The following is a 23,756-nucleotide window of genomic DNA, read 5'->3' as shown; positions in this document are numbered from 1 at the left end:
GGTCCCATAGACTTGTTTCTGGCAGAAAATCTAACATTTCAACACAGTTCGTTGGGACGTGATAAAATTTCATGCTGAAGAACTGCCACTTTCCTTTCAAAAACTAACGGAAGCCTGCCGCACTTAAGGGGATTTTAGAAGTACATTTTAAGCGAATACTTTTTTCTCGTAGAGGTGCATTTCTCAATTTTAAGACTAGAAAAAAAAGATTTGATTTCAAGGACATTCTCAGAATCGGCTTTTTACAACTTGCACAAAGAAATGCTCCTATTCAAAGAGCTATTTAAGAAAAAAACCCTGAGCCCCGCGGGGAGTGAGCAAGCCCAGCGAGCGTCGTCTGCCCGGCCGGCCCGTGGGGTCCGGGCGCGCACCTGTTTCCTGAGATCCACGTACTCGCGCTGCATCTGGCTGAGCTCCTTCATCAGGCGCCTGGCCCGCTCGTGGTTGTCCTGGGCCACCTGTTCGATTGTCGCCATTTCCTTCTGCATGCAGCTGTTCTCCTGCTTTTGCTCCTGGCACGGGAGGAGGAAAATGACCCCGGGGTCCGGCACGTGGACGCATGCGTGCATCACGGCCTTACACGCCCACTAGTTCTGACACTTCCCATCTGGGCTCCAGCTGTCAAGTGGGGATAATGCCACCTGCCTTCTTCAGCAGCTGTGGCAGAGCTGGGGGTCCATACGCGGGCCGAGCCTGTTAGCCCACGGTCGGAATTCTGCGTCTGCAACGTTACCCGTGACAATACGTTACTTTCCGTTTCTCCCCCTCCGTTAACTGTCTGTGACGAGCACGGTACTACCTCATCACAGAGCCATCCGGAGGATGAAAATTTAGATGCCCAGATCTTTGCAATCACGTCGCAGAATCGCTAGTTGTCAGTGTATACAGCACCCTCTGGGGAGCAACACACCCGTTCACACAACAGGGTGACCTCGATTTCCTTCAGGCGGTGTCAGAAAAGTCCATTCCCGTGACAGTCTCTACTCCTGCCCATCTGCCTCCACCCACCGTGAGCTGTTTTGGACCTCCCCAGATTTTTATCCTCAATGTATTTTAGGGATAAAAGCCCGGGAGACTGAACTCCTTGGTTTCAGGACGATGATGAATTAAAGCGAAGGCTGACTGAAAAGGGCAGGATGAGATCCGTGAGTGCTGACTGCAGCGGGGCAAAGATGTCTCCAGAAGAAGCCTTCCTCCCCCAGAACCCTCTCCAGCCCCTGCGGGTGGAGGCGCAGGCAGGGGCTCCCTTGCGGAGAACGCTCTCTGCTTTGTGGTGACACTGTCTGCTCACGTGACCATCTTTCCAGCCGGCCGGGCTCCTCTAGGGCTGGCGGCTCAGACTCAGGCAAGACACCATCAGCTTCAAGCTCAAATCAGGCACAGACACACCAGAAACAACAGTCGGGTTAGGGACCGAGTTGACAGGTCACTGATTTTGTCTACACCGAAGCAGTTTTTAGTCGAAGGATTTAAGGGCGCGAATTCCGCGACGGCTGCCAGGGCCGCGGGGACTCACCAGAAGGTTCTTCTCCAGCTGGCTCCGCTGGACCCGAAGTGCTTCCTTCAGGCTGGCGACCTGCTTCTCGGCTTTCTTCCTTTCTGTCAAGAACTGGTTCCGCAAGAGGCTGAAGTCTGCCCTCATAGAGTCCGCCTCTTTCTGGAGAGTCAGTAGCTCACTTGACCTTTCCGTTAGCTGCTGCTCCCGTTCCGAAAGCTGTCGTTCTGAAACGAGCATTTTGAGTAGTTTAGCCAGAGGCCCCGGGCTGGCCGTGGGCGGGTTGCGTAACGCCATGTCACCCGCTCAGGCATCACGGAGTCTTCCAACTCCCCCCTGACCCACATCAGAGCCCAGATGAAGGTGCCTCCTGACATCACTGGGTCCTGGAGGGCCGGATCCCAAAGTGACAGACAGCTACTGTCTTCCCTTTGGGTGTCTGAGAGCAGTGAGGATACAGCAGTCCTGAGGTGCAGGAGGCCTGGAACAGACGGCCGAAATGCTTCTTATAAACCTGCACGGAGGTGCACCAGCGCTTCTCCTGAATTCACGGGAGGCAGCGCGGTGCAAAGAACATGGGATCTGGAGCAGCACGAGCCTTACCCTATACAGGAGGCGCCTACTTCCTGGCGTTTAACGGGAATTGTGTATGCGAACGCGAAGTACCTAGTGAGTACTCCATAAATAATGTTTATGAAAAACACTGACGTTCAAAATAGATTTTTCTGGGGCACCTGGGTGGTTCAACCGGTTAAGCAGCCGACTTCGGCTCAGGTCGAGATCTCACGGTCCGTGGGTTCGAGCCCCGTATCGGGCTCTGTGCTGACAAGCTCAGAGCCTGGAGCCAGCTTCAGATTCTGCGTCTCCCTCTCTCTCTCTCCCACTCTCCCTCTCTCTCAAAAATAAACATTTAAAAAAAAATTTTTTTAAATAAATAAAATAGGTTTTTCTAATCATACTCTTTGGAGTAACACCCTGTCCAAGTTTTACTTTTCACACGTCTGGTGTGGTCAGGTGCAGCACATCTGGGAAGTTTCGTTGTCACGATGAAATGGCTGGGTCTGCGTGTATCAAGAGTTGCTGGGGAAAAAGGACTAATAACCCTTTCACTGAGTTCACTCGGGGAGACCAAAGTTTTCTGAACATTACTAAACCCTGAAGCCTAAGAACAGAATCACTCATTGATGTGGGAACAATGATTCACCCTGGACTTCCATCTTGACTGAAATATGGCTCAGGAGAGCGCCGACAGCCCCCAAAACGAACACCTGTATTTTGGTACCATTCACTAGGTCAAACTGAGACAGAAGTGGAGCTGTTAATACTGTTTTCTGATTGGTTGAGATGAAACGGAACACTGTTCCCAAAGCTCAAAACAACGTACTGCTTCACAGAAGGCCTTTAGATCAAGTGCCTTCTGGCACCTCTCTGCCTGAACGTCGCTCTTCCTGGAGGCAGCATTCCGGAAGAAGGCAACGTGGTCAAGTAGAAAGACCTGACAGCCTCAGGGTCAAATCCCGTCTCCACAGAGACAAGTGCCCCGTGTCCTCGCTCACAGGGCCGGCAGGACCCCGGGGGGCGGGGGGGCATCTCCTTCCTGCCGTGCTCCTCCCGATGCCCTGCCGGGCCGGGGCCAGGCTCGGGTCTCCCCGACACACTTTGCCAGACCGCCACGTTGGGGAATACGTACTGGTCTGGGAGAGCGCTTTCTCCAGGGTCTCACTCCACCTCTCCTCTTCCTGCAAAGCCCTGACACGCTCCTCCGCCACCAACACCTTTGCGAGCACCTGGTCCAGCTTGCTCTTCTGCTTCGTTAATTCCTTTTCCAGCTCTTGCTGCTGCTCCTTCAGAGTCGCCTTACTGGCTTCTAACTTCTTTTCTTCACATTCTGTCTCTTTCTGGAGTCTCTGAAACATCTTAACAGAGAATAACCTTAGTCATAAAATAACAAACACAGGTGTCCCAGGTGAGGGAAACTTCATGGGCGCTAGATATTTTCAAGTCCAAGAGAAAGCAGAAAACATCCCACAGTGACAGACAGCGGGGGCTGGAAAACTATTTGGCTGGCACGTGAGGCGGGGATTCACGCGGCAAATGGCATGTGGCCATCAAGATTCTTTCCGGGAGCGATGTTCTGCGGTCTTAATGGTCCACAAATATTAATGCCAAGAGAGTCAAAGTGCTGGTGTGAAACCCTCCCCGGTTACACAGGGCAGTGAAGGGAAGTTAGTCCTATGGGGGACCCCTCATAGCTTCCGCCTGGGGAGAAAACGCCCGAGTGACAAAGCGTGTCCTTTTCTGTCACGCCATAGCTGTGCAGTACCGTTTCTTGTTGGGCTAGCTTCGCCTTGGTTTCTTCAATCTCCATCTGAAGCACTTGAAGCTGTTGTTGCTTTGTCTCCCCTTCTTTCTGGCAGTCTTCGAGCTCCTTCCTCCATTCCTCAACGTCCTTCTGGAGCCTGGTCTGCTCGCTGAGCAGCACGTCCTTCTGCTCGGCGATGTCAAGCAGGTCCTTCGTGTGACAGAACAAACGGAAGCTGCTAACAAAGCCATCCATCCGTTCCAGGGCTGGCCAGTGCCCCTCCTGGCATCAGTCAAGTCTGACGACGTGAGAAGCATCTCAGAAGTCCCACGTCCTCTATTACCTCAACAAACTTATTTAAGGCCCCCGAAGTGCAACTTAATCATCAGGTTTCCTCTGTTTAGTGTCTCAAAAGTAAGACGACAGAAGACGCTGAAACCTAAGAGACCCAGTTCTTCTGAACTTTAGTTGCTTAGTCACTGAGGTGGGAATAAACAACACCCACCTCACAAGATTGCTAAGAAGATTAAGGAGAGCTGTGAATAAGGCTTAATTCCTATTGAAAATGAACCTAAAGTCATGGTTTTGTTACTATTTGAAATATTTATGTGGGTTGAAAAACTCAAGAAAACAGTAACTTCTTCTTTCCGCGAGGAATCCAAATTAAACATTTCTTTTAAAAATGTTTATTTGAGGGGGAAAGAGAAAGAAAGAGCATGAGTGGGGGAGGGGCAGAGAGAAAGGAAAGAGAGAGAATCCCAAGCAGGCCCCGTGCTGTGAGCACAGAGCCTGACATGGGGCTCGATCTCACCAACTGTGAGAGCATGACCTGAGCCGAGATCAAGAGCTGGACGCGCAACCGACTGAGCCATCCGGGCGCCCCTCAAATTGAAAAAAAGTTCCGTTTCTAATAACACAGAAAATACTCATGAGAGCCTGTGTAAGAATTTTTTAAAGATGGGATACTTTGATTTGAAGTTTTCTACATCTTAGAAACACAGAATCCTTAAGGTAGATGGAAGGATTTAGACGTCTAATCGAACTCCTAATCTACACAGTGAAAACCGAAGCCCAGAACTTGCCTGAGGTTCTCTGAAACTTAAATCACACACTGTTCTCACAGGACAACACTCCGTTCCCTTTAAGAAGACTGTCAGAAGTAGAAGGGTCAAGAACAGCTCTCAACGAACATCTGATAAGACGGATGCCCAGATCGCCTGCAGGTGGCAGTTACCGTGCAGCTCAATGAATGACCGCGTCTAAGCCCAGCCTTTGGGGGCCTTGTCTGTGTCATGGATAAGAGATGGTCCATCTGGTGCCTAAAGCCCCCAGAGGGGCTGCTGAAGGGTTGGGCTCTGGTCTAGCTTCCCACCTTACTTATGACCTTTGAGTGAAACTTAAAATAAATGAGAAAATCACTGCTCTGCACCAAAAGGTGTGTGTATGTATGTCTTTGTTATATGAAGGCCCGCTGGGACCTGCTGGCGTGACAAGGAACCAACCTACTTGATTTGTTTGTTATTTGAACCAGTGGTCTGCATGCCTTCAGGACACTACTAGAAGATCGCATTTGTTACGGAGCTTACCTGTTTGGCTAGGTTCAGATGGTCTTGGACATCAGCTAGTTCTTTCTGTAGTGAGTTTACTGCTTCTTGTTTCTCTATAGAAATAATATTTACATAAAACGAATACATTCGTATGCATTTTCCAAATCCCCATTGGCCCCCCAAAGAAAGTGGAGGTGAACATAAACTTACCTGTTAAATGTATGGCTTATACCGTGTCATCTTACTAAAAGGTCAGAAGAAAGAGTGACATGTGCGGCACATACACCTGGGCATGGCGCTCAGGTCTGTAAAGACTTACGTGTTCGAAACCTCACAATAAAAACAGTTTCTAGACAATGCCTAGCACTGATGACGCGCATGGCTCGGAAATGAGTACCTTCTACAATGTGGACAGAAATGTAAATTTGATACACCCTTAAAGGGAGACAATTTGGGAACAGGTTTTATATCTATACTGGCTTTGTCACTTACTAGCTGTAAGCCACTTCTCACTTGAGTTAAGTCACAAGGAAACTAAGCTTTCCTCATCTATAAATGGGTGAAATAGTTTCTGTCTCACAAAAATGTTACCAGGATTAAATGAAAAAAATGCATATCAAATAACTGCATCACGTCTAAGAGTAAGTGCTTAACAAGCATGTTGTTAGCCAGGATTACTTAGTAACTTCTCCTAATCAGGAATATTTACAAAGATTTGGTAATAAAGGCATTATCTGCATTTTTTTTTTTTAATCACACACCCACAGCCCAAGGAAAAAATCTGGAAAGATATTCACCAACCTGTCAACAGGAATTCCCTCTGAGGGTGTTTATTTCATTTTTTTTACCTATGTTTTTAAATTGTTCTTTAAGGAACATCAACTAATTTTTTAAGCGGCTCTATTGAGACAGAATCCACACACCACGCCTTTCACCTGTTTATGCAATTCAGTGGCTTCAAGTACATTCACGGAGTCGTGCAAACACCACCACCATCTATTTTAGAACATTTTTGTCACTTCTAAAATAAACCCCATGCCCATTAGCAAGGAGTTATTTCTAGAATAAGAAAAGCAGACAATGAAAAGCAGCAGCCAGAGCAGGAAAGAGCCTCGTCTCTCCCACCATGTGGCCGCCTACCTCGGAGCTGCTGCTGTGTGGCTGCCATGTCTTTGTGCAGTGAGAGCTTCTCTCTGTGCAGTCGGTCCAGCCCCTGCTGCAAGTTTCTGACATCTGATTCCAGCTTCTCTAAGTTTGCCTGCTCCATTTTGCTATTGTCTTCTGCAGCTGCCAAAACCCTACCGTCCAAGCAGAGTAAGTCAGACTATGAAGCGTAAAATGTTCAAGCACGCACAAGACACAACCGAGGAAGAGTGTTCTGCCCTCACGGGGTAGTTACGGACTACGAATGATCATAAATCTTAACAAAACCAAAGGCTCTTCAACTCCTTTTCAAAAGATGTCTTGTTTTCCGCTTTCCAAACAGGAGATTTTTGGAAAAGGGACTCTCTAAACTGAAGCTTTATAAACACCAGGGATAAAAACATGGACAGCACTCAGAATTCCAAAAGTCTGGCGATTAAAACAGATCGCTAGCTTCTCATCAGCGAGAAAGCAGGAAACACGATTGTGTATGTAATAGGATTTGTCCAAAAGACAGACGGGCATGAGCATAACTTCTTTTACGTAAATGGAGTCCTACAGTAGGGGCTCACTTTTGTCTGGCTTCTCCCCCTGAGCGTAGTCACTTTGAGTCATTCATGTCGTTGTGTGTAAGCAACACCGCATTCCCTTTCCATTGCTACATGGTATTCCAAGGGATGGGTATACTGGAATCGGTCTATGCATTCACCAGCTGATGGGACTTTTAGGTTGTTTCCAGGTTTGGGCTGTTGCAAATAAAGCTGCCATGAACATCAATGCCTGCCATTCTTTGTATAAACGTACACTTTCACTTCTGAAGAACAACCTAGGAGTGGAATGGCTAGCTCTTCCGGTAGGTGTTAGTTTCCAAAATAACTGCCAAACCATGCTCCGAAGTGCCCTAACAATTTACACTCCCAGCAACTATGTATGAAAATTCATACGTGAACATTTGGTATGGTCAGTGTTTAATTTTAGCCCTTCTAATAGGTGTGTAATGATATCTCATTGTGGTTTTAATTTGCATTTTCTGCGGGGCCTGCGTGGTGCAGTTGGTTAAGCGTCTTTTTTTTTAATTTTTCTTTTTTTGTTTATGTATTTATTTTGAGACAGAGAAAGAGGGACAGCACACTCAGGGAAGGGAGAGAGAGAGAGAGAGAGAGAGAGAGAGAGAGAGAGAGAGAGCACAAATCCCAAGCAGACTCTGTACTCACAGCCCAGAGCCGATGCGGGGTTCAAACTCATGAGTTTTATGAACTCATAAATTCAGGAGTTGGACGTTGCACCGACTGAATCACCCAGGCACCCCCCGACTCTTGATCTCAGCTCAGGTCATGATGTCACAGTTTATGAGTTTGAGATCCACATCAGGCTCTGCGCTGATGGTGCGGAGCCTGCTTGGGATTCTGTCTCTCCTTCTCTCTGCCCCTCCCCCGCTTGTGCACAAGCTCGCTTGCTCTCTCTCTCAAAATAAATAAAACTTTAAGAATTTGGACTTTCCTAATGGTTAATGATGTTGAGCATCTTTTTATGTGTTTATTTGCCACCCATTCATCTTAAGTAAAATGTCTTTTCAAGTCTTTTGCCCCTTTAAAAAAACTGGGTTGTTCGTTTTCTAATTACAGCTCTTTAAGATATACGTTCTGGGTACAAGTACTTTTTTTTTTTTAAGAGGAAAGGGTTTTTTTTAAGTTTGGTGTTTTTTTTTTTTTTGAAACAGAACAAGTGCGCGCAAGCAGGTGCGGAGAGAGAGGGAGAGAGAGAGAGAATTCTAAGCAGGCTCTGCACTGCCAGGGTGAAGTGAGATGCGGGGTTGGAACTCACGAACCCTGAGATCATGGCCTGAGCTGAAATCAAGAGTCGGACGCTTACTGGCCTGAGCCCCGAAGGCGGCCCTGAGTACAACTCCTTTATCGAATACATGTTGCAAAGGTTCATCTCCCAGGCTGGGACAGGTCTTTTCATTGTCTTAACAGTGTCTTTTGAGGAGAAGTTTCAAATTCTGATGAAGCCCAATTTTACCAATTTATTCTTTTACGGATCATGCTTTTGGGGTCACATCTAGGAAATCCTGCCTAACCCGAGGTCACCAAGGTGTTTTCCCTGTGTTCTCCTAAAAGTTTTATATTTAGGTTTCACATTGATATTTATGGTCCTTTCGGGGATAATTTCTATTTATAGCATGGGTGTGGACTGAGGTTCATTTTTGGGGTTTTGGATATACAATTGGTTCAGCAACAGTTTTTGAAAAGTCTGCCTTTTCTCTACTGAAGATGATGCCTTTGCATCTTAGTCAAAATTGGTTGTCCACACATTCGTGCGTTTACTTCTGGACTTTCTGTTCTGTTCCACGGACTGCTTTGTCTATCTTTCTACCAGTACGACAGTATTTTGGTCACCACAGCTGTATGTGGGGTCTTGAAATAGGGCAGTGTTAAGCTCTGAACATTTGTTCTTTTTCAAAGTTTTGGTGTCATATCGAAAAAGTTTTAGATTCTATTCTACCTCCAATCTTTGCATTTCCACACGAATTTCAGAAGCAGACTCTCAATTTCTATTTTAAAAGCATGTTGCAAATTTGATTATTTTGAATCTAAACATCAATTTGAGGAGAATGGAATCTTAACTATACTGTCTTTCTACCCACAAACAGGTATCTCTCTCCATTTATTTATATCTTCCAGCATCCATTATTTTCCTTAAACACACACACAACAGGTTATTTAAAAAAGTGCTTTGGGGGAAAAAAGCCTAAAAGGAAATTCCCCCAGAAATGGTATTGATGAATTGTATTGTGACACTGAGTTCGTGGGGTATTTTTTTTTCCTTTTCTCTATTTTCCACTCTTTTTAAAATAGTGTTTATTATGCTTCAGCCTTGAAGAAGAGATCTTGCAAGCTTACTGGTTTTTGCTCTTACCGTTTGCTCTGTGCCAACTTCTCTTCCCAGCTGTCACATTTTTCTTCGAGATCTTCCTTTTCTTTGCTCAAAGACTCAACACACGACTGTAGCACTCGGGTCTCGGCAGTTATCCGCTCTATTTCCCGTCTGTCCCTCTCGAGGACCTGCTTCTGCCACTCAATTTCCCCTTTCTGTTGCAGGGCTGTCTGCTGCAGATTCTCTAACTCCAGTCTCTCCTAAGTCAGATAAAAGGGGACTCACATGTGCCCACCGAGGAAGATTGCAGTTGGCTAGGGGTAAAACGGCTTTGTTTATTACCTCCAGCACTTCGACCTGAGTCTTCTCTAACTCGGACAACTTTTGCTCATGTTGTAGCTTCAAACCTTGCAGCTCCTTGCTTTCAAGTTGCAACATGTCCAGAATATTCTTTAGTTCTAAGAGGAACAGAACGTGGTCCATGCTGTTAAATGAAGTTCACAGCACTTACAAACTGAAACAGAAAATAGTGCTATGGATACAAGAAACAATAGGTCATCAAAACATATCTGTTGTGTGAATTACTGGAGCTAACTGTATTTTAACTTAAAAAAATTCTTTAAAATCTTGTTAAACATTAATTTGTTAAATTTTGTTTAAAAATTTTAACCCCAAAACATAACAAAGATCTAGTTCTACGAGCCAGTGCTCCATCTAAATGAATTTAAAAAAAAAATAGGAAAAACTTCAAAATATGTAAGTTGAGATTCAGATAATAATTTTTTATATTTTAAAATATAGATTTTTAAGTATTAACTTTTTTCTGATTAAAAAAAATATTTGGTGACCATAGAAAATTTCAAGAAAAGAGTAAAAAGAAAAAAAAAAAAAAAAGAAAACCCATCATTATCCCACTATCCAAATATGATCACTACGACGACAGCATCCTGACGCATGTCCTTCCAGGAGCGTGCACACACGCACGCACACGTACCACACAGATATTCAAAGTAACTTGGGACTCCACTCTATATTCAGTTTTTATCTATTTTTTCAGTCTTCCCATCGGCATTTTTGCATGCCCTTCAATGTTTGAAATATAGCTTTTAAATTGGTCAAGGTTCCAAATTTTGTCATTATAAATTTTGCTGTAAGTAGTCAACTCAGCCAGCTTAATTTGTGAAGCAAGGAAATACTTACTCACTACATAAAGAAATAAATAAATCCAATATTGCTGCAACGTGCATGAATGCTTGCCCTCAGAAACTAGAACTGAGCTAAATGGTTTAACAGGTATGAATTCTCAGTCCTGAAACACTGGGGGGTTGGTCCAATTTATTTTTCTATCAACAGCCTATAAGTGCTCTTCCTTCCCCATGCTCTGGTCAGCAATGATCAGGACTATTTAGCTTTTAAATAAACTTTATCGATTTGAATGACAAAAAATATTGTATTCCTTTTATCATACTGCTTTCCTTCATATCTTTAAAAGAAGTTTATTTCACTATTCATATTTTTCCTGTGATCTGGAAAAAACACTTTTCCAAACTCTGACTTTATATGATTGTTTTCCTTTAAACTTACCAGTTTTATGTTTAGACATCTGCCCTAAAACTACCTGAAGATTTTCTTCCTCTTTTTCAATTTCCTGCTTTATGAGTGCAAGTTGAGTTTTTTTTTCACTAATCTGGACATTGAGTTCTCCTTTCTGAAAACTCAGTTCTTCCAGAAGAGATTTTACTTCCTGTGCCAAAAAAAAAAAAAAAAAAAAGTCAACTCCCCTCCACAAAATTATGAATGGAAATTATACTGAGAACAGTTTTGTTATTAACTATCTCATTTCACAAAAACTCCAGTTTGGAAACAAGTTCAATTTTGCCTTTTATGTCAAGAACAGCACTGTATTTTATTTTCCACTAACATATTTCTGTATAACGGAAGTAAGGAAGTCACATATCATCTTCATTTAAAATGCATAAACAGTACTTACTATGTGCAAGGCAATGTGTTATAGAAAGAAACTGAGGCTCAAGAGGCTGAGCACCTTGGGGGAAATCAGCAAGGAGCATAAACATGGTCATGAAAGGCTCTGATGCCCTAGGAAACCTGCAGAGTGCCTCCAAACTCAGAAGAGAGAAATTCCTTCCAAGGTAAAGGAAAAGTCAGGAAAGTCAACTTAGTGGCATGCAGCTGAACCAGGAAAAATGGCTAGGATGTGGACATTCCCAAAAAGGAAATTCCTGGAGAAGAAATGGTATGAGAAAGGCACAGAGGCCGAGAACCTTGGGTATGTCCAGAAAATACTACGGGAGAGCTATCCATGCAGCCACAGCCTGGATACAGAACAGTACGTCAAACTGATGTTACAGAGGGTTCACGATTCAGGAATTTAGAGCTGCATTTGGAGAGAAAACTAATTAAAATATGTTAAGATAAACCTAGAACATCACCCTTGGATTCTTAAGAAAACTAGTAAAGAACACACCCTAATATGATTGCACTTCTCAGTTACTTCGGTTTCTCCCAGTCTCAGCGCCTCCTGGAGGTCAGCTTTGGCCTGGACCATGCTTCCCTGGAGTAGACGCAGCTCTTCTTTTTTATGCCCTAACTCCCTGTCCAAGACGGCCAGTTCTTGCTGCTGATCGGATACCTGCGTTCAAGAAAAGGGAAGAATGCAAAGCTTGACAACCTTCGTGCTTGCTGTGATGGAGAATATTCAGTCCAGCTAACGGTAGTGGGGAAATCAGGGGCTAGCCTAATTGTAATTATCCCAGCTGCAGGAGTCAGGAGGGCCAGGCTGGGGGTACAGGCATGAAATGCCTAATAAAGATCTTGAGTTCGCATACATGAAAGCATATCCATCAAATCATAGCAAAAACAACAAGATGATAATAAGGAATATCCCTCAGGTTATGGTTTTCAAAATACTTGTGTGTCTATATACCTTATTCCATTACCTTGGCAATGGAAGTCAGGCAGGGATTTTTTAAATTTATTCATTTTGTAAATTTAAAAATGTCAACTTTAAGAATGGTACACATTTTATATAAAAAACAGAAAATGCAGATGTGCAAAAGGAAGAAAATAGAAAATATTTATCTCCCCTTATCAGATGACTGCTTTTGTGCTTTGATACAGACCAAAAATATAAGCACGAGTGTTCATAAACACATTTAGCATAAATGATCTTAGGGTGCATCCTGTTTGGTTTTTTTTTATTAAAAAACTTTTTTTTTTTTTTTTTTTAGTGTTTATTTAGATTTATGAGAGAGATACAGAGCGTGAGCAGGGGAGGGGCAGAGAGAGAGGAAGACACAGAATCCGAAGGAGGCTCTGGGCTCCACGCTGTCAGCACAGAGCCCGACATGGGGCTGGAACTCACAAACCGCAAGATCATGACCTGAGCCAAAGTCGGACACTCAGCCAACTGAGGGGTGTATCCCATTTTTAGACCCACTTCTTTTACTCAGTAATATATTCTATTTATTCTACTGAGTTGCGATTCAAATTTGGGTTGGACTCTACTCTTAATCACTAGGATACAGAGCCTCATTTATGCTTTATATCTTATTTTGTATTTTCCAGTCTTTTCTACAATCAAACATGTATTACTTTTTATCATTGTAACAGAAACGCAGGTTTCAAAGCAGCATGAACTGCTTTTCCAAGGCATCGGTTGCCATACCTGGCTTTTCAGCTTTTCCAGCTCAGCTTTCTTGGCCTTCAGGAGGGTCTCTGACTCTTTCAGGACGTGCAGGTGGTGATCCTCATTGTGTTGTGCGGCCTCGATGTCCTTCTGCAGTTTCTGCAGCCTACAAACACCAGCAGCACTGGAGCAGATCTTAAGGAAGGCTGAACCCCAAGAGCGGTCTTCCAGCACAAGCCCCTTGGGCCCCCCAGAGGCTGTACTTACTCTCCGGTCAGTACTTCCTTCTTCTTGTTCAGGCACTGGAAGTCGGAGTCTTTTGCTGCAACAACTTTGTTTATTTCTTTCAAAGTTTCTTCTTGCTCCATTTTGTGCTGCTCCAAACCCTTTGCGTCAGCCTCGAGTAATCTACGACACACTGCTTTACTCTCCAAGGCCCCTTAGACTTAGCCTGCATTATTTATCTTAAGGCGATTACTACTCCCTTAGCCCCCAACTTGTCGTTGATCTCCCTGAATACATCAATAGCCAAGAGGGACTCCACCTACCTGAGCTGCTGGTCAGCTTTGACAAGGTTAACAGCAGTTTCCTGGGCTCTCCTTTCTAACTCCTCAGCATCTTTTTCGATTTGCAATAGATTTCTCTTGGCATCAGCGAACTTCTCAACGGCATCTTTTGTCTAAAAAAGACACTGTCATTAGAAGCGATTCAGTTACCACACTCTTTTTGCACCTCTTAGGAAAATCGACAAGGCCATACAGAAACACTGATAAAAATGTGCATTCACTTTGACTCTCCAACTCTCAGAAGAGAATTCAGTAGTGAAAAAAATGACTACACAAAAATGCTCATTGTGTACTGAAATACAACTTGACAAGTGATAGATTAAGTGATAAAGCATCAACACAATAGAGTACTGTGTAGCCTTTAAGACGACAATATAGCAACATGGAAGAATGTTAATGGTATTATGTTGGCTGAAAAAAACAAATTTAAAATGGCACTCTAAGGGCAACTATGTGCAATTAGATCTGTGTCTGCAAAGACAGAAAGGCTCTGCAAAAAGAAAAAGTCACTTGAGGGTGGTGACACTGTGAATGATCTTTTACTTAAAAATAATCTGTATACTATTATGCTATCTTATTCAATTAAAAATATCTCCACAATTAAGTGACAACAAGCTGATTTTACCAACAGAGCCTCCTTCACAGAGATTATTACTGTACTCTAGATCCGATCGTGTTAAATAAAACCTCCTTCATTTAAAGATGAATTAATAATGTCTGAGAAACACAAACATTAAGTACTTTTGTCGAAGTACTTAAAACTCCTCCTGTACAGGATTTGGCAAAAAGAGATTACTTTTTTTTTTTTCTTTTCGAAAACAGATTTTTTTTTTTTTTTTTAATCAACTTGGTTTCCTTTTTCTGTCTAAAATAAGAGGTTTAAGACAATGCCACCAAAGGTCCAAAAATAGTGCTTGCTTTGCACTTCGTTGAACAGTGACTCCCCTTCGGGCCAAATACTCAAGCTGTGCAGCTGCACCAAAGTCCCAGGCTTGTTAAACTAGTCCAGTACATCTCCCGTATGGATGCAAGAAGGCTGGCGAGCTCCCAAACAGCTAGATAGCTCACCACACTTCCTTCCATTCCAGATCCCTGGTTTCTGTCAGTTTCATCAGCAAAGCACTGGACAAAACGCACTACGTGCTTCAGAAAGTCACATTTCTAAGTAGTTTTCTATCTCTTTCTATGTTAGGTTTTAACATGTCTGGCATCTTTCTCACAAAATGCACCACCTTCTCCCTCGCTCTTCCTCCTTAGCAAGCTGCCTCCCTGAATCATTTTGGGAGGACAAAAGGGGAAGAGCTTACTAGCCTCAGTTCACTTACTATTTCTGCCTACTACTGGTATCAATATTCTTTTATATACCAGTGATAAAGTTTTCTCTAGTCCTGCTCACGCCTATGTTATCTCACAATCGTCTAACATGTGACAGAAGGAACATGATCAGTTGATCATCTGAAAAGACACCAGGATGTTTTTCCATTCTTATTAAAGCCATCACTCACAGAATATCTTTAATAAATCCTTTGTTTCAGTTCCTGGGTTACAGATTTCTATTCATTTAAATCCATCCATGTTGAAATAACATAAAAATAGTTTCTGAGATGCTCCATGTGGGTATGGGACTTTTTTACCCTGGAATTCTCCTCAAACTAAGAAAGCTCTTGGGTGGGGTGCCTGGGTGGCACAGTTGGTTAAGTGACCAACTTCAGCTCAGGTTATGATCTCATGGTTCGTGGGTTTGAGCCCTAGGTCCGGCTCTGTGCTGACAACTCAGAGCCTGGAACCTGCTTCGGATTCTGTATCTCGCTCTCTCTCTCTCTCTCTCTGCCCCTCCCCCTGCTCATGCTTGGTCTCTGTCTCTCTCTCAAAAATAAATAAAACATTAAAAAAAAAAAAAGCTCTCTTGGTGAGGCAGAAGTTGAGCTGTGTGGCCCTGGGCCAGCTACCAGCTTCTCTGAGCTCCACCAGTGAACTGGGCTAACCACCATCTTACAGAGTTGCCAGGAAAGGTTAACGAAGCAGTATTTATAAAATAGCCAATGTGTGGTCAGAGTAGGGGCCCAACAGAGTAGGGGCTCCTTTTCCTCCTCCATTTCTTTCTGTATTGTAGTCACAAGAACACTACCTCAGACCAAAAAATGCTTGATTTTCTATCATCAACTTGGAGAACGAAGTAATACCAGGAAGAAGTCTTCTGAGATCCACAGTTGCTTTTAGATGAATCTAGCATTGACCTATTTAATACAGAGAGATATCAGAGCCCAAATAATTTAAAGACACACACAGGATTAGGAAGTAGGGTGTGTTAGGAACGGAATGATTTCGGCAGCTTTTAAGTCTTCCTGAACAGCCTAAGTATTCTTTGCCTGAACTGATAGCTGAGGGGGAGCAAAGCTGGGGAGTCAGGTGGCTTGCCCGAATTCTCCCAGCTCCTTAACTAGCAGCGTGCAGCCTGGAACCCAACTGTCCGCCTTGGGCGACCATGTTCTTATCACGATTTCTTTCTAGTCCTTCATGCCACGGGCAGTGAGCTGCCTCACCCCAAACCACAGCAGAACATACTTTCTCCTTCGTGCGTGAAAGTTCACTTTCGGCCTCCGCCAGCAGCCGGTCAGCTTCCCTGAGTTCTGCTCGACGTTTCATAAGGGTCTTCTCGATGCACTCAATTTCATCCACGATATCTTCATGGTGTTTGAGTGACTTCTCTATTTCTAGTTCGTTCATAAGACTCTCGACATTTCCATCAAGGAAGTCTCTAAAAAAATCGTTATACAAGCATATTAAGAGTCTTTAAATGTAGACAATACAGACACTTGTAGTCTGATAAGAAGATGTACGATGATTTTCTACTCTCATATGAGAAGGGCCGGAAGAGACATTTACATTTGACCATGTTCAAGGTCTAGGTTTATCCTTTTATTCAACACGGTACGCTGCTGACAGTAAGTGCACAATGCATACAAAGTACGATGCAGCTGTTTTATCTTTTTTGATTATTATTTTTTTTGTCAGCACTTGGGTCAAGACAATGTTGTCGTTTCTATTCTCCTATGGTATAAAAAGAAAGCCAACCACCACCATAATAATCATCCATTCCCCTAAATCTATCTTGCTAGTCGCAGCTCACCAACCATCCCAAAGACTTCCTAATTTTGTGATTTACTGTTCAATGATACGATGATAGTAACGATATTTGACAAATCAGAAAGCAAGACATGGAAGTCACTAACTCGAGGCTAACATGTCAAAATTCTTTGAAAACGAAACTATGACAGGAAAACATGAAAATAAATTCATCAACATTTAACACGTTGTTTCTCTTTAAATGAAGGCAAACATATCCTTTCTCCGGATATTTTCGTGTTATCCAAACTCCTTAAAGTAAGCATTTATTTTACTTTTATAACTAGGAAAAGAAGTGGTTACCCCACTGCCCTACCATCCTCCCTCAAAAAAATCTCACTTTAACCTCTCCCCACCATATGCCTACAAAAGTAAGAGAAGCAACCATCCTTGAAACGCTTACACATTTTTTAAAATTTCTTTTTAAGCTTTATTTACTTTTGAGAGAGAGAGACAAAGCGTGAGTGGGGGAGGAGCAGAGAGGGAGAGGGAGACACAGAATCTGAAGCTGGCTCCAGGCTCCGAGCTGTCAGCACAGAGCCCGACACGGGGCTCAAACTCACGAACTGCGAGATCATGACCTGAGCCAAGTCGGACGCCCAACCGACTGAGCCACCCAGGTGCCCCAAAACGCTCACACATTTATTCCCCATCTTCTTCTCTCAGTGTGACCCTGGCTTTTCCCTGCCAGGTCTACCGGCCAGTCACAGGTGTGCTCCTAGAAGGCAGAGACCATAGCTCACTCACCCCTGGGATCTCCACCAATCTCCCCGCAACCCTGGTGCCTGGGCCAGTCTGGCTGACACGACAAAAGCTGGGGACCGTCATAACTCCTGAACTACTGCACCCATCTGGCCCTCTCAGCAGATACTGCCTTCATTAACGGACCCTATGCCAGATGCTGGGGCACAAAGAGGCCCAGCCACCGCCTTCCTGGGCTCCTTACAACACGGTGTGAACAGTACTATACCCAAGGTGGCCAACCCGAACTGTGGGAGCCAGAGATGAGGAAGGCTTTGTGTAAAAGGGGATCTCTGACCTTCCTCTGGATAGACAGGGTGGAGTTAGGCAGGGGGCAGGGAAACCATTTGGGGCTAGGACAGTATGTGCAAAGGTGGAGAGGCAGGGGAGAATGTGGTGTTGGGGGAAACCACAGAAAAGCAGGTAGGGCCTGAACAAACACTGCGTGTAGGAGAGAAGGATAAGACAGGCAGGCAGGTTCAGATCCAGAGGGTGGTGTGCATCCTGACGGGACTGAATCACATGGGAGAGTGGCTAGCTCGGATCTGTAGCCACGTTCAGGGTAGAAGGGAGACAGAGCCTAGACACGGGAGGCCAGAGTAGAAGCTATTACGACGACCTGGGCGGAGATGATGAAAGGCCAGGGCGGTGGAGGTGAAAGAAGGGGACCAGTTTGACAGCTCTTTGTGTACAGTTGTAGGACCCGGAGACCAGCTGGAGGGTTGGGAAAGCGAGGAAAGCCGAGCTGCACACACCCGGCTTGTTTTTAGCCAGAGTAACTGGGGAGGGCGGAGGGTTATGCCACTCTCCAAGAGGGGCCACAAGAAGAGCTCATTTGGATTACGGGCCAAGAGAACTTGGACTTGCCCTGTGCAACTTGGGAGTCACCTGTGGCTACAACTTTAAATGAAACTCTATTCCTCAGTTCCATTAGCCACACTTCAAGTGCTCAATCGGCACACGTGGCCGGTGATTACCGTTTCGGATGGCATGGATCGACAGCACTGCCAAGGTCACAGAAAGTTCAACTGGACAACACCGATTCAGGTTACCTTAATAAGCCAATGTCATGTTTATCAGAACTATAAAAGTGAAATAGCTAATAATCATAGTTACTTTCGCTGTTTATGTTTCTGGATGGTATCATGTAATTCTTCTCCTTCATGCTCTAAGTCTTTCTTCTCTTGCAAGAGACCATCAATATTACGATGCAGCTCTTCCAATTCTTTCACCGACTGCCGCTTGGATGCTCTCGTGCACTGCTCCTGTTTCTCTGATTTTAAATGCTGCATGATGTCTTCTAATCTAGAAACTTCATTCTCCTGAACAAAGAAAAAAAAAATGCAATACTGAGAAACATCACTTGATGTTTCTCTTCTTTCCTGCCAAAAGCTGCAATCGACTGTGCTTAAAGTGCTACCTATGACGTGAAAATGATGGTAGCTTCTAGACTTCAGTATGAAAACGAAAAATCAAGTCAGGCCAATTTTTTCACATGCCACAGATGAAACTGATGAACTAACAGAGCTTTTAATTTTTCCATCAGTCCAACTACGGTTGATACACATTCACCAAGCACCCCTTATGGATAATCTCTGCCTCCAGAGTTCAGCAAGTAGCAGAAGAGACGGACACAGGGGTCTCTCTCTAGGCATAGGGAGGGGAGTTTCCTGGAAGGCTGCCCAGAGGGAGAGGGTTTTGCCTGGGTTTTGAAGAATACGTGAAATGGGGAAGACCTAACCTGAAGAAATAACACGTGCTAATGCACGGAGGTATAAGAGGGCATGTGAGAAACTACAGAACAGCTGGGGATGGCTGGTGGGTAAAGGAACCAGCCCGAGAGGTGATGACAGGCCGAGCTGACGGCGCTGCCGTAAACACACATGCGCTGAGACACTGCAGGGCAACGGGAGGGACTATCGTTCCAACCACGTGAGCACACACAGGCCCTCTGCAACTAGTCTGACCTACTGCCCGGCACTCAGGGGTCCTAGTCCTTGTCTTCCTCTTAACCTGCTGGGAGGAAAAGGAAAACAGAAAGAGCTCTAGGCATCTTGAGTTTGAAGGAGGAGTTTGTCATGCATTTTAATTCTTTAGAACCATAAGTTTACAAAATAAGCTGGTGATTAGGAAGTAATCATTTCTTGAAATGTAGCCTTAGAAAAGAATATGAAATACACTAAAAATTTACACAGTTGAGTCAACTACACTGCCTACAAATAGAGAAATGTTATGCAATCATTAAAATACTGCTTAAAAACATCTGTAAAACCACAGGGAAATGTTTGTAATGTTAAGTGGGAAAAAGAGAATATGAAATGTGTGCACAATAAGAATTATGAAAAGAAAAAAAGAATCATGAATCTTACCACCCAGAGATAATCCCCATCACAACCTTGCTATATACTGCTCCTACGTGTGAATACACAAAGCACATCCATGTGTATGCGTGCACACACACACACACATGCGTGTACAAGTACAGGCCCCACTACGTGAACACTCCTGTATGTACACATTAGTATCATACTTGTCAATAGAAAAATATACAATAAGCTCTCCAAAAATGGTTAATTTCTGGACTGAAAGTATTTTTGCTATAAAGTGGTTAAACCAATCTTGTGGTCTGGCCTGGTGCTGTAACTCCCATCCAGAAGGATATTTTAGTAAGAGAACGCTTGCTCCATTCTAAACATCAACTTTACGAATATACTTTGGGACATAACCCCTTCATAAGTAGGTCAAATCATCACATACACAACCTTATTCAGTCTCCCATGGTAGCGGGGTAGACGGGGGTCTCATGTCTCTCCACTTACCAAGTTATGGTGTTCCGGGACGTTGCAATGCAGCACCCCCACAGGGATGAGGGGGACAGAGAAGTTGGGGGGTGGAGGCCCATACACGATGGGGGCTCCAGCAGGAGGTGGGCCATAAACAACAGTGCCAGGGCTGAGAGGCTGGCTGTTGTTGGGCAGAGGAGGAGGTGGTGCGTACAGGGCCATGCCCTGGGGAACAGGAGAACCATCGGGAAACACAGTGTACATCATGTATCCAGAAGGAGGCACGAATGGGCGTTCCTCGTGGTCATCCAGCTCACTCTCTTCCTGACTATCTCCTCCACTGTCTGCATCTTGACAGAAATAAACAGAAGAGTATTTTACCCACATGGCTTATTGGGTAAACAAGTTTAGTAGAGAATAGGAGCATTTAGGACAAGATCCCCAAGAACTGGGAGTAAAATTCTGTGAAAAGGTCAAAATAGGGATTCGTATTATTTTCAGAGGCTGATACTTGAGTGCTTCTTATGCCTATGTGTTGAGTTGCTTTTTTCTGTCTTTATTCATTCATTTATTCGGCAACCATTTGGGTGTCTGCCTCAGGCTGCATAAAGACAGAGAAGCGGAGATGTGTGCTGAGACACCAAGGCTCGCAGTGTCTACGGGTGCCATGATGCACGGCACTCTCCAAGGTGCTGGCTTCCTTACTTGCCTCCCCTATAAGCAGGTCTATGTTTGTCTATCACGGATGACACACAACCTAGCACACAGCAGGCACTCAATAAGTAGCTCTTGAATAAAGAAATTCTCAGAAGGGGACATTCCCATTTTATGGCTTCACAGTCTAAGAGCAGCTAGATAATTTGCCTAGGATCACACGGCTGCTTGGTCAAAGAGCGAGGATTTACCCCAAGTCTGATTGACTCTTCCTCCTGGAGCTTTTGAAGATGGACCTAGAACATTTCATTTTAGTCAAGCTAATCAATGTCATGATACAAGGATGTACGCACCTGCCATGCTCCAGGAGCACAGGTGAAAAAGCCGCTCAGTGTGCCTAGGTAAGGCAAGATGGAGGAAGTCTCCCTAAAGGAGTGGTGTTTGAGGGCCTGAGTCTTGCTGAAAGTCGAGCAGCAGTAGGTTTGGAAGAGGAAGGAGAAGGACATCCTAAAGAGAGGGTTTAAAGCATGGAGGCTGGAGGAACATGGCACGCTGTGACTATCTTAGGCAACTGGGTAGGACTGATGTGCAGAACAGTGATGGGAGGTGAGACAGGAGGTCACTGGCCAAGATCACAGCAGAGGGCCTTGCAGACCAAGCTAAGGAGCCTGGACTCAGTCTTATGGATTTCAGGAAACCAATAAAAGAAATGCAACTTCCCTTATGTGATTTAACTTACCTCTATTTGAAAACGATTTATGTAACCCACTCCTGATGGGAGAATAAACCCAGTATCCTGAGACAGGTGGAGGCCCACTCTCCTCCTTTCCATCCTGCCATCCGCGACATGGTTTTCTAACAGGAGTTGAAGCTGTGTACTTTAGGCCTACACCAGAGTCTTTGGTGGCCTGGGAACTATAGCTGGAAACCTGAAATAAATGACAGCAAAGCCCACTATTAGAAATGAAAAGGCTGAGTTGGAGAAATGCCAAAGTCTAGAACAAAGTTGAGATGTGGCAAAGTTGAGAATGAACTGGTTTCTTTCCACAGATCACAATTCTCATTTTTCACAGAGAGAAGTGAGACATGATTACACAGTCAGGTAAACTGCCTGAGTGTCAGCCTCTCTTCTCCAGTACTCCTCTTTCCTTGTGGTTTCTCCTCTTTTGCCTTGTCCTTGATGGCCCACAGATGAAGGCAAAGGAAACAAGTGAATTTTCAAGGCCATTTGGGAGATCAGTCTCTTACTATCCTGGGAGCCTGGCATGGTTGAAAAGCTCTACTCTCCTAACTCTCCCTCCTTCCCAGTCATAAGTAGGTCTACCTTTCGAACCCTTGCCCAGCTTGGCCTTACAATGTTACAATGTCGAATATCTACACAGCTTCCACCTCCAGCCCTGGTTGTCAAGCAGGTTTAGACGTAGACTCTGGTTGACTCTACGCAGTGCTGGATCCTAACTGGTCATAGCCACTTACTTCTCCTTGACGGTTGCCTGTCAGCTGATCGTAGCAGGATGTCACCCAGTCCCTCTGCTCTGGATGCAGGCTGCTTACCGTTCTCTCCTCACGTCCCACGTTCAAGACCCATGCCCTGGCCAGTTTGTTTCCTGAACACCCTCTCAGTGACACCTCTTCTCCTCCAGCTCTACTGCTCTAGCCCCAGCTTCTGTCCCTCACGGAATGAGTTCAAACAGCACCCCGCTCCCTCCTCCCCGAGTTTATCCACCGCAAATCAGGCCTCCACACTCAGCCCAGTTATTGTCCTTAAACTACAGCTCTGATTATATTATACATGTCCTAAATCCCTGAGGCCTCCACAAGTCAGTGCGAGACATTTTGAGCCCCTATGCAAAAAACATGAGCCCAAACTACTTTTCCAGACTCACCTTTCACCATTGCCAGCCAATCCTCCAGCCCCACAAGACCACTCACCATAGCTAAAGCAACTCTCCCCTTCCACACATCTCTTCCCTCCTAAAAGCCCATCCCTTGACAGCTAAGTGCTGACTTCATGGCTTTGTGTGAAGCCTTCCTTCCTGAACCTCCTCAATGAGAGGAATCCCTAACACTTCTGTGTAATAGAGCACACAGGTCAAGTCTGTTGTCACATGCATGCCCCTGTTTGTAACTGCCCTGGTGTCCCTGTCTCCCCACCAGTGCATGAGCCTTTGAGAGCAAGGGCTTGACCATTCCTCATGGTGCCCGCCCCATCTAGTACCTGACCTAGATTTCAGCAAATACAGAATGAAATGCTGGTTTAAATCAAATAAAATCCAGGTGCTCAGTTCTCTATCAGCCTCTACATCGTTCTATACCCATTTCCAACAGGCTCTCTGGGCTCAAGTCACCTTATCCCCTTGCAGGATCTGCTATCAGGGACCCACAACATACCACCGGAGCATCAATGGGCAATGGCAATATTCCTTGAGAAGGTCCTATTTTCATCTCACGTATCAAACACACTTAAGAACCTCAATGCATGGCTTAGTCTAGACATATTGTTCTTGACATCTGCTCACAAACTAGGGGAAGAGAACATGGTCACACTTCCTTCAAGAAAATTCAGTACACATTCCCAGCATCACAGACTTCCTACTTTTGATGATGATGGTGGTGGCATAAAGTACCAGTAGCCTCGTCTTCTGAAAGGATCTGCCATGCTGCTGATGTAATCATTCTGATGAGAAACTTCACGTCGAAGTTCAGCAATTTCTTCCAAAACATTTTCAAAGCTTCCTTTGTTACCTGCAAAGGAAAGCCATTCTGTGAAGTTGGGCATGAAATCATGTACTTCCCTCCTCTCAACCTACACAAGTGATTCCATGACCGCCAATGACTTTGGCTCCTCAAAGTTGACTTTGCAGCCTCTCCCATGG

General features: G+C 44.6%; 1 protein-coding gene across 10 annotated transcripts in view; it reads right to left on the bottom strand.

The window, feature by feature from the left end:
• CNTRL (centriolin) overlaps positions 1–23,756 on the bottom strand; it is an 83,710-nt gene that overhangs the window by 4,591 nt on the left and 55,363 nt on the right. For all 10 annotated transcript variants that reach the window (XM_043565440.1, XM_043565447.1, XM_043565445.1 and 7 more), the window contains 18 exons: positions 23,477–23,625; positions 21,620–21,809; positions 20,263–20,576; positions 18,560–18,765; positions 16,142–16,334; positions 13,559–13,689; positions 13,278–13,418; positions 13,050–13,176; positions 11,850–12,014; positions 10,949–11,108; positions 9,707–9,822; positions 9,407–9,624; positions 6,485–6,642; positions 5,384–5,457; positions 3,819–4,007; positions 3,186–3,411; positions 1,517–1,722; positions 372–512 (listed from right to left, as the gene is read on the bottom strand). In XM_043565440.1, the coding sequence (XP_043421375.1) occupies positions 372–512; positions 1,517–1,722; positions 3,186–3,411; positions 3,819–4,007; positions 5,384–5,457; positions 6,485–6,642; positions 9,407–9,624; positions 9,707–9,822; positions 10,949–11,108; positions 11,850–12,014; positions 13,050–13,176; positions 13,278–13,418; positions 13,559–13,689; positions 16,142–16,334; positions 18,560–18,765; positions 20,263–20,576; positions 21,620–21,809; positions 23,477–23,625 (3,104 nt within the window). The remainder of the gene's footprint in view (positions 1–371; positions 513–1,516; positions 1,723–3,185; positions 3,412–3,818; positions 4,008–5,383; positions 5,458–6,484; positions 6,643–9,406; positions 9,625–9,706; positions 9,823–10,948; positions 11,109–11,849; positions 12,015–13,049; positions 13,177–13,277; positions 13,419–13,558; positions 13,690–16,141; positions 16,335–18,559; positions 18,766–20,262; positions 20,577–21,619; positions 21,810–23,476; positions 23,626–23,756) is intronic.

Source organism: Prionailurus bengalensis, chromosome D4 (genome assembly GCF_016509475.1).
Source record: "Prionailurus bengalensis isolate Pbe53 chromosome D4, Fcat_Pben_1.1_paternal_pri, whole genome shotgun sequence".
NCBI classification, from domain to species: Eukaryota; Metazoa; Chordata; class Mammalia; order Carnivora; family Felidae; genus Prionailurus; species Prionailurus bengalensis.
This window is presented reverse-complemented; position numbering and strand designations above follow the sequence as displayed.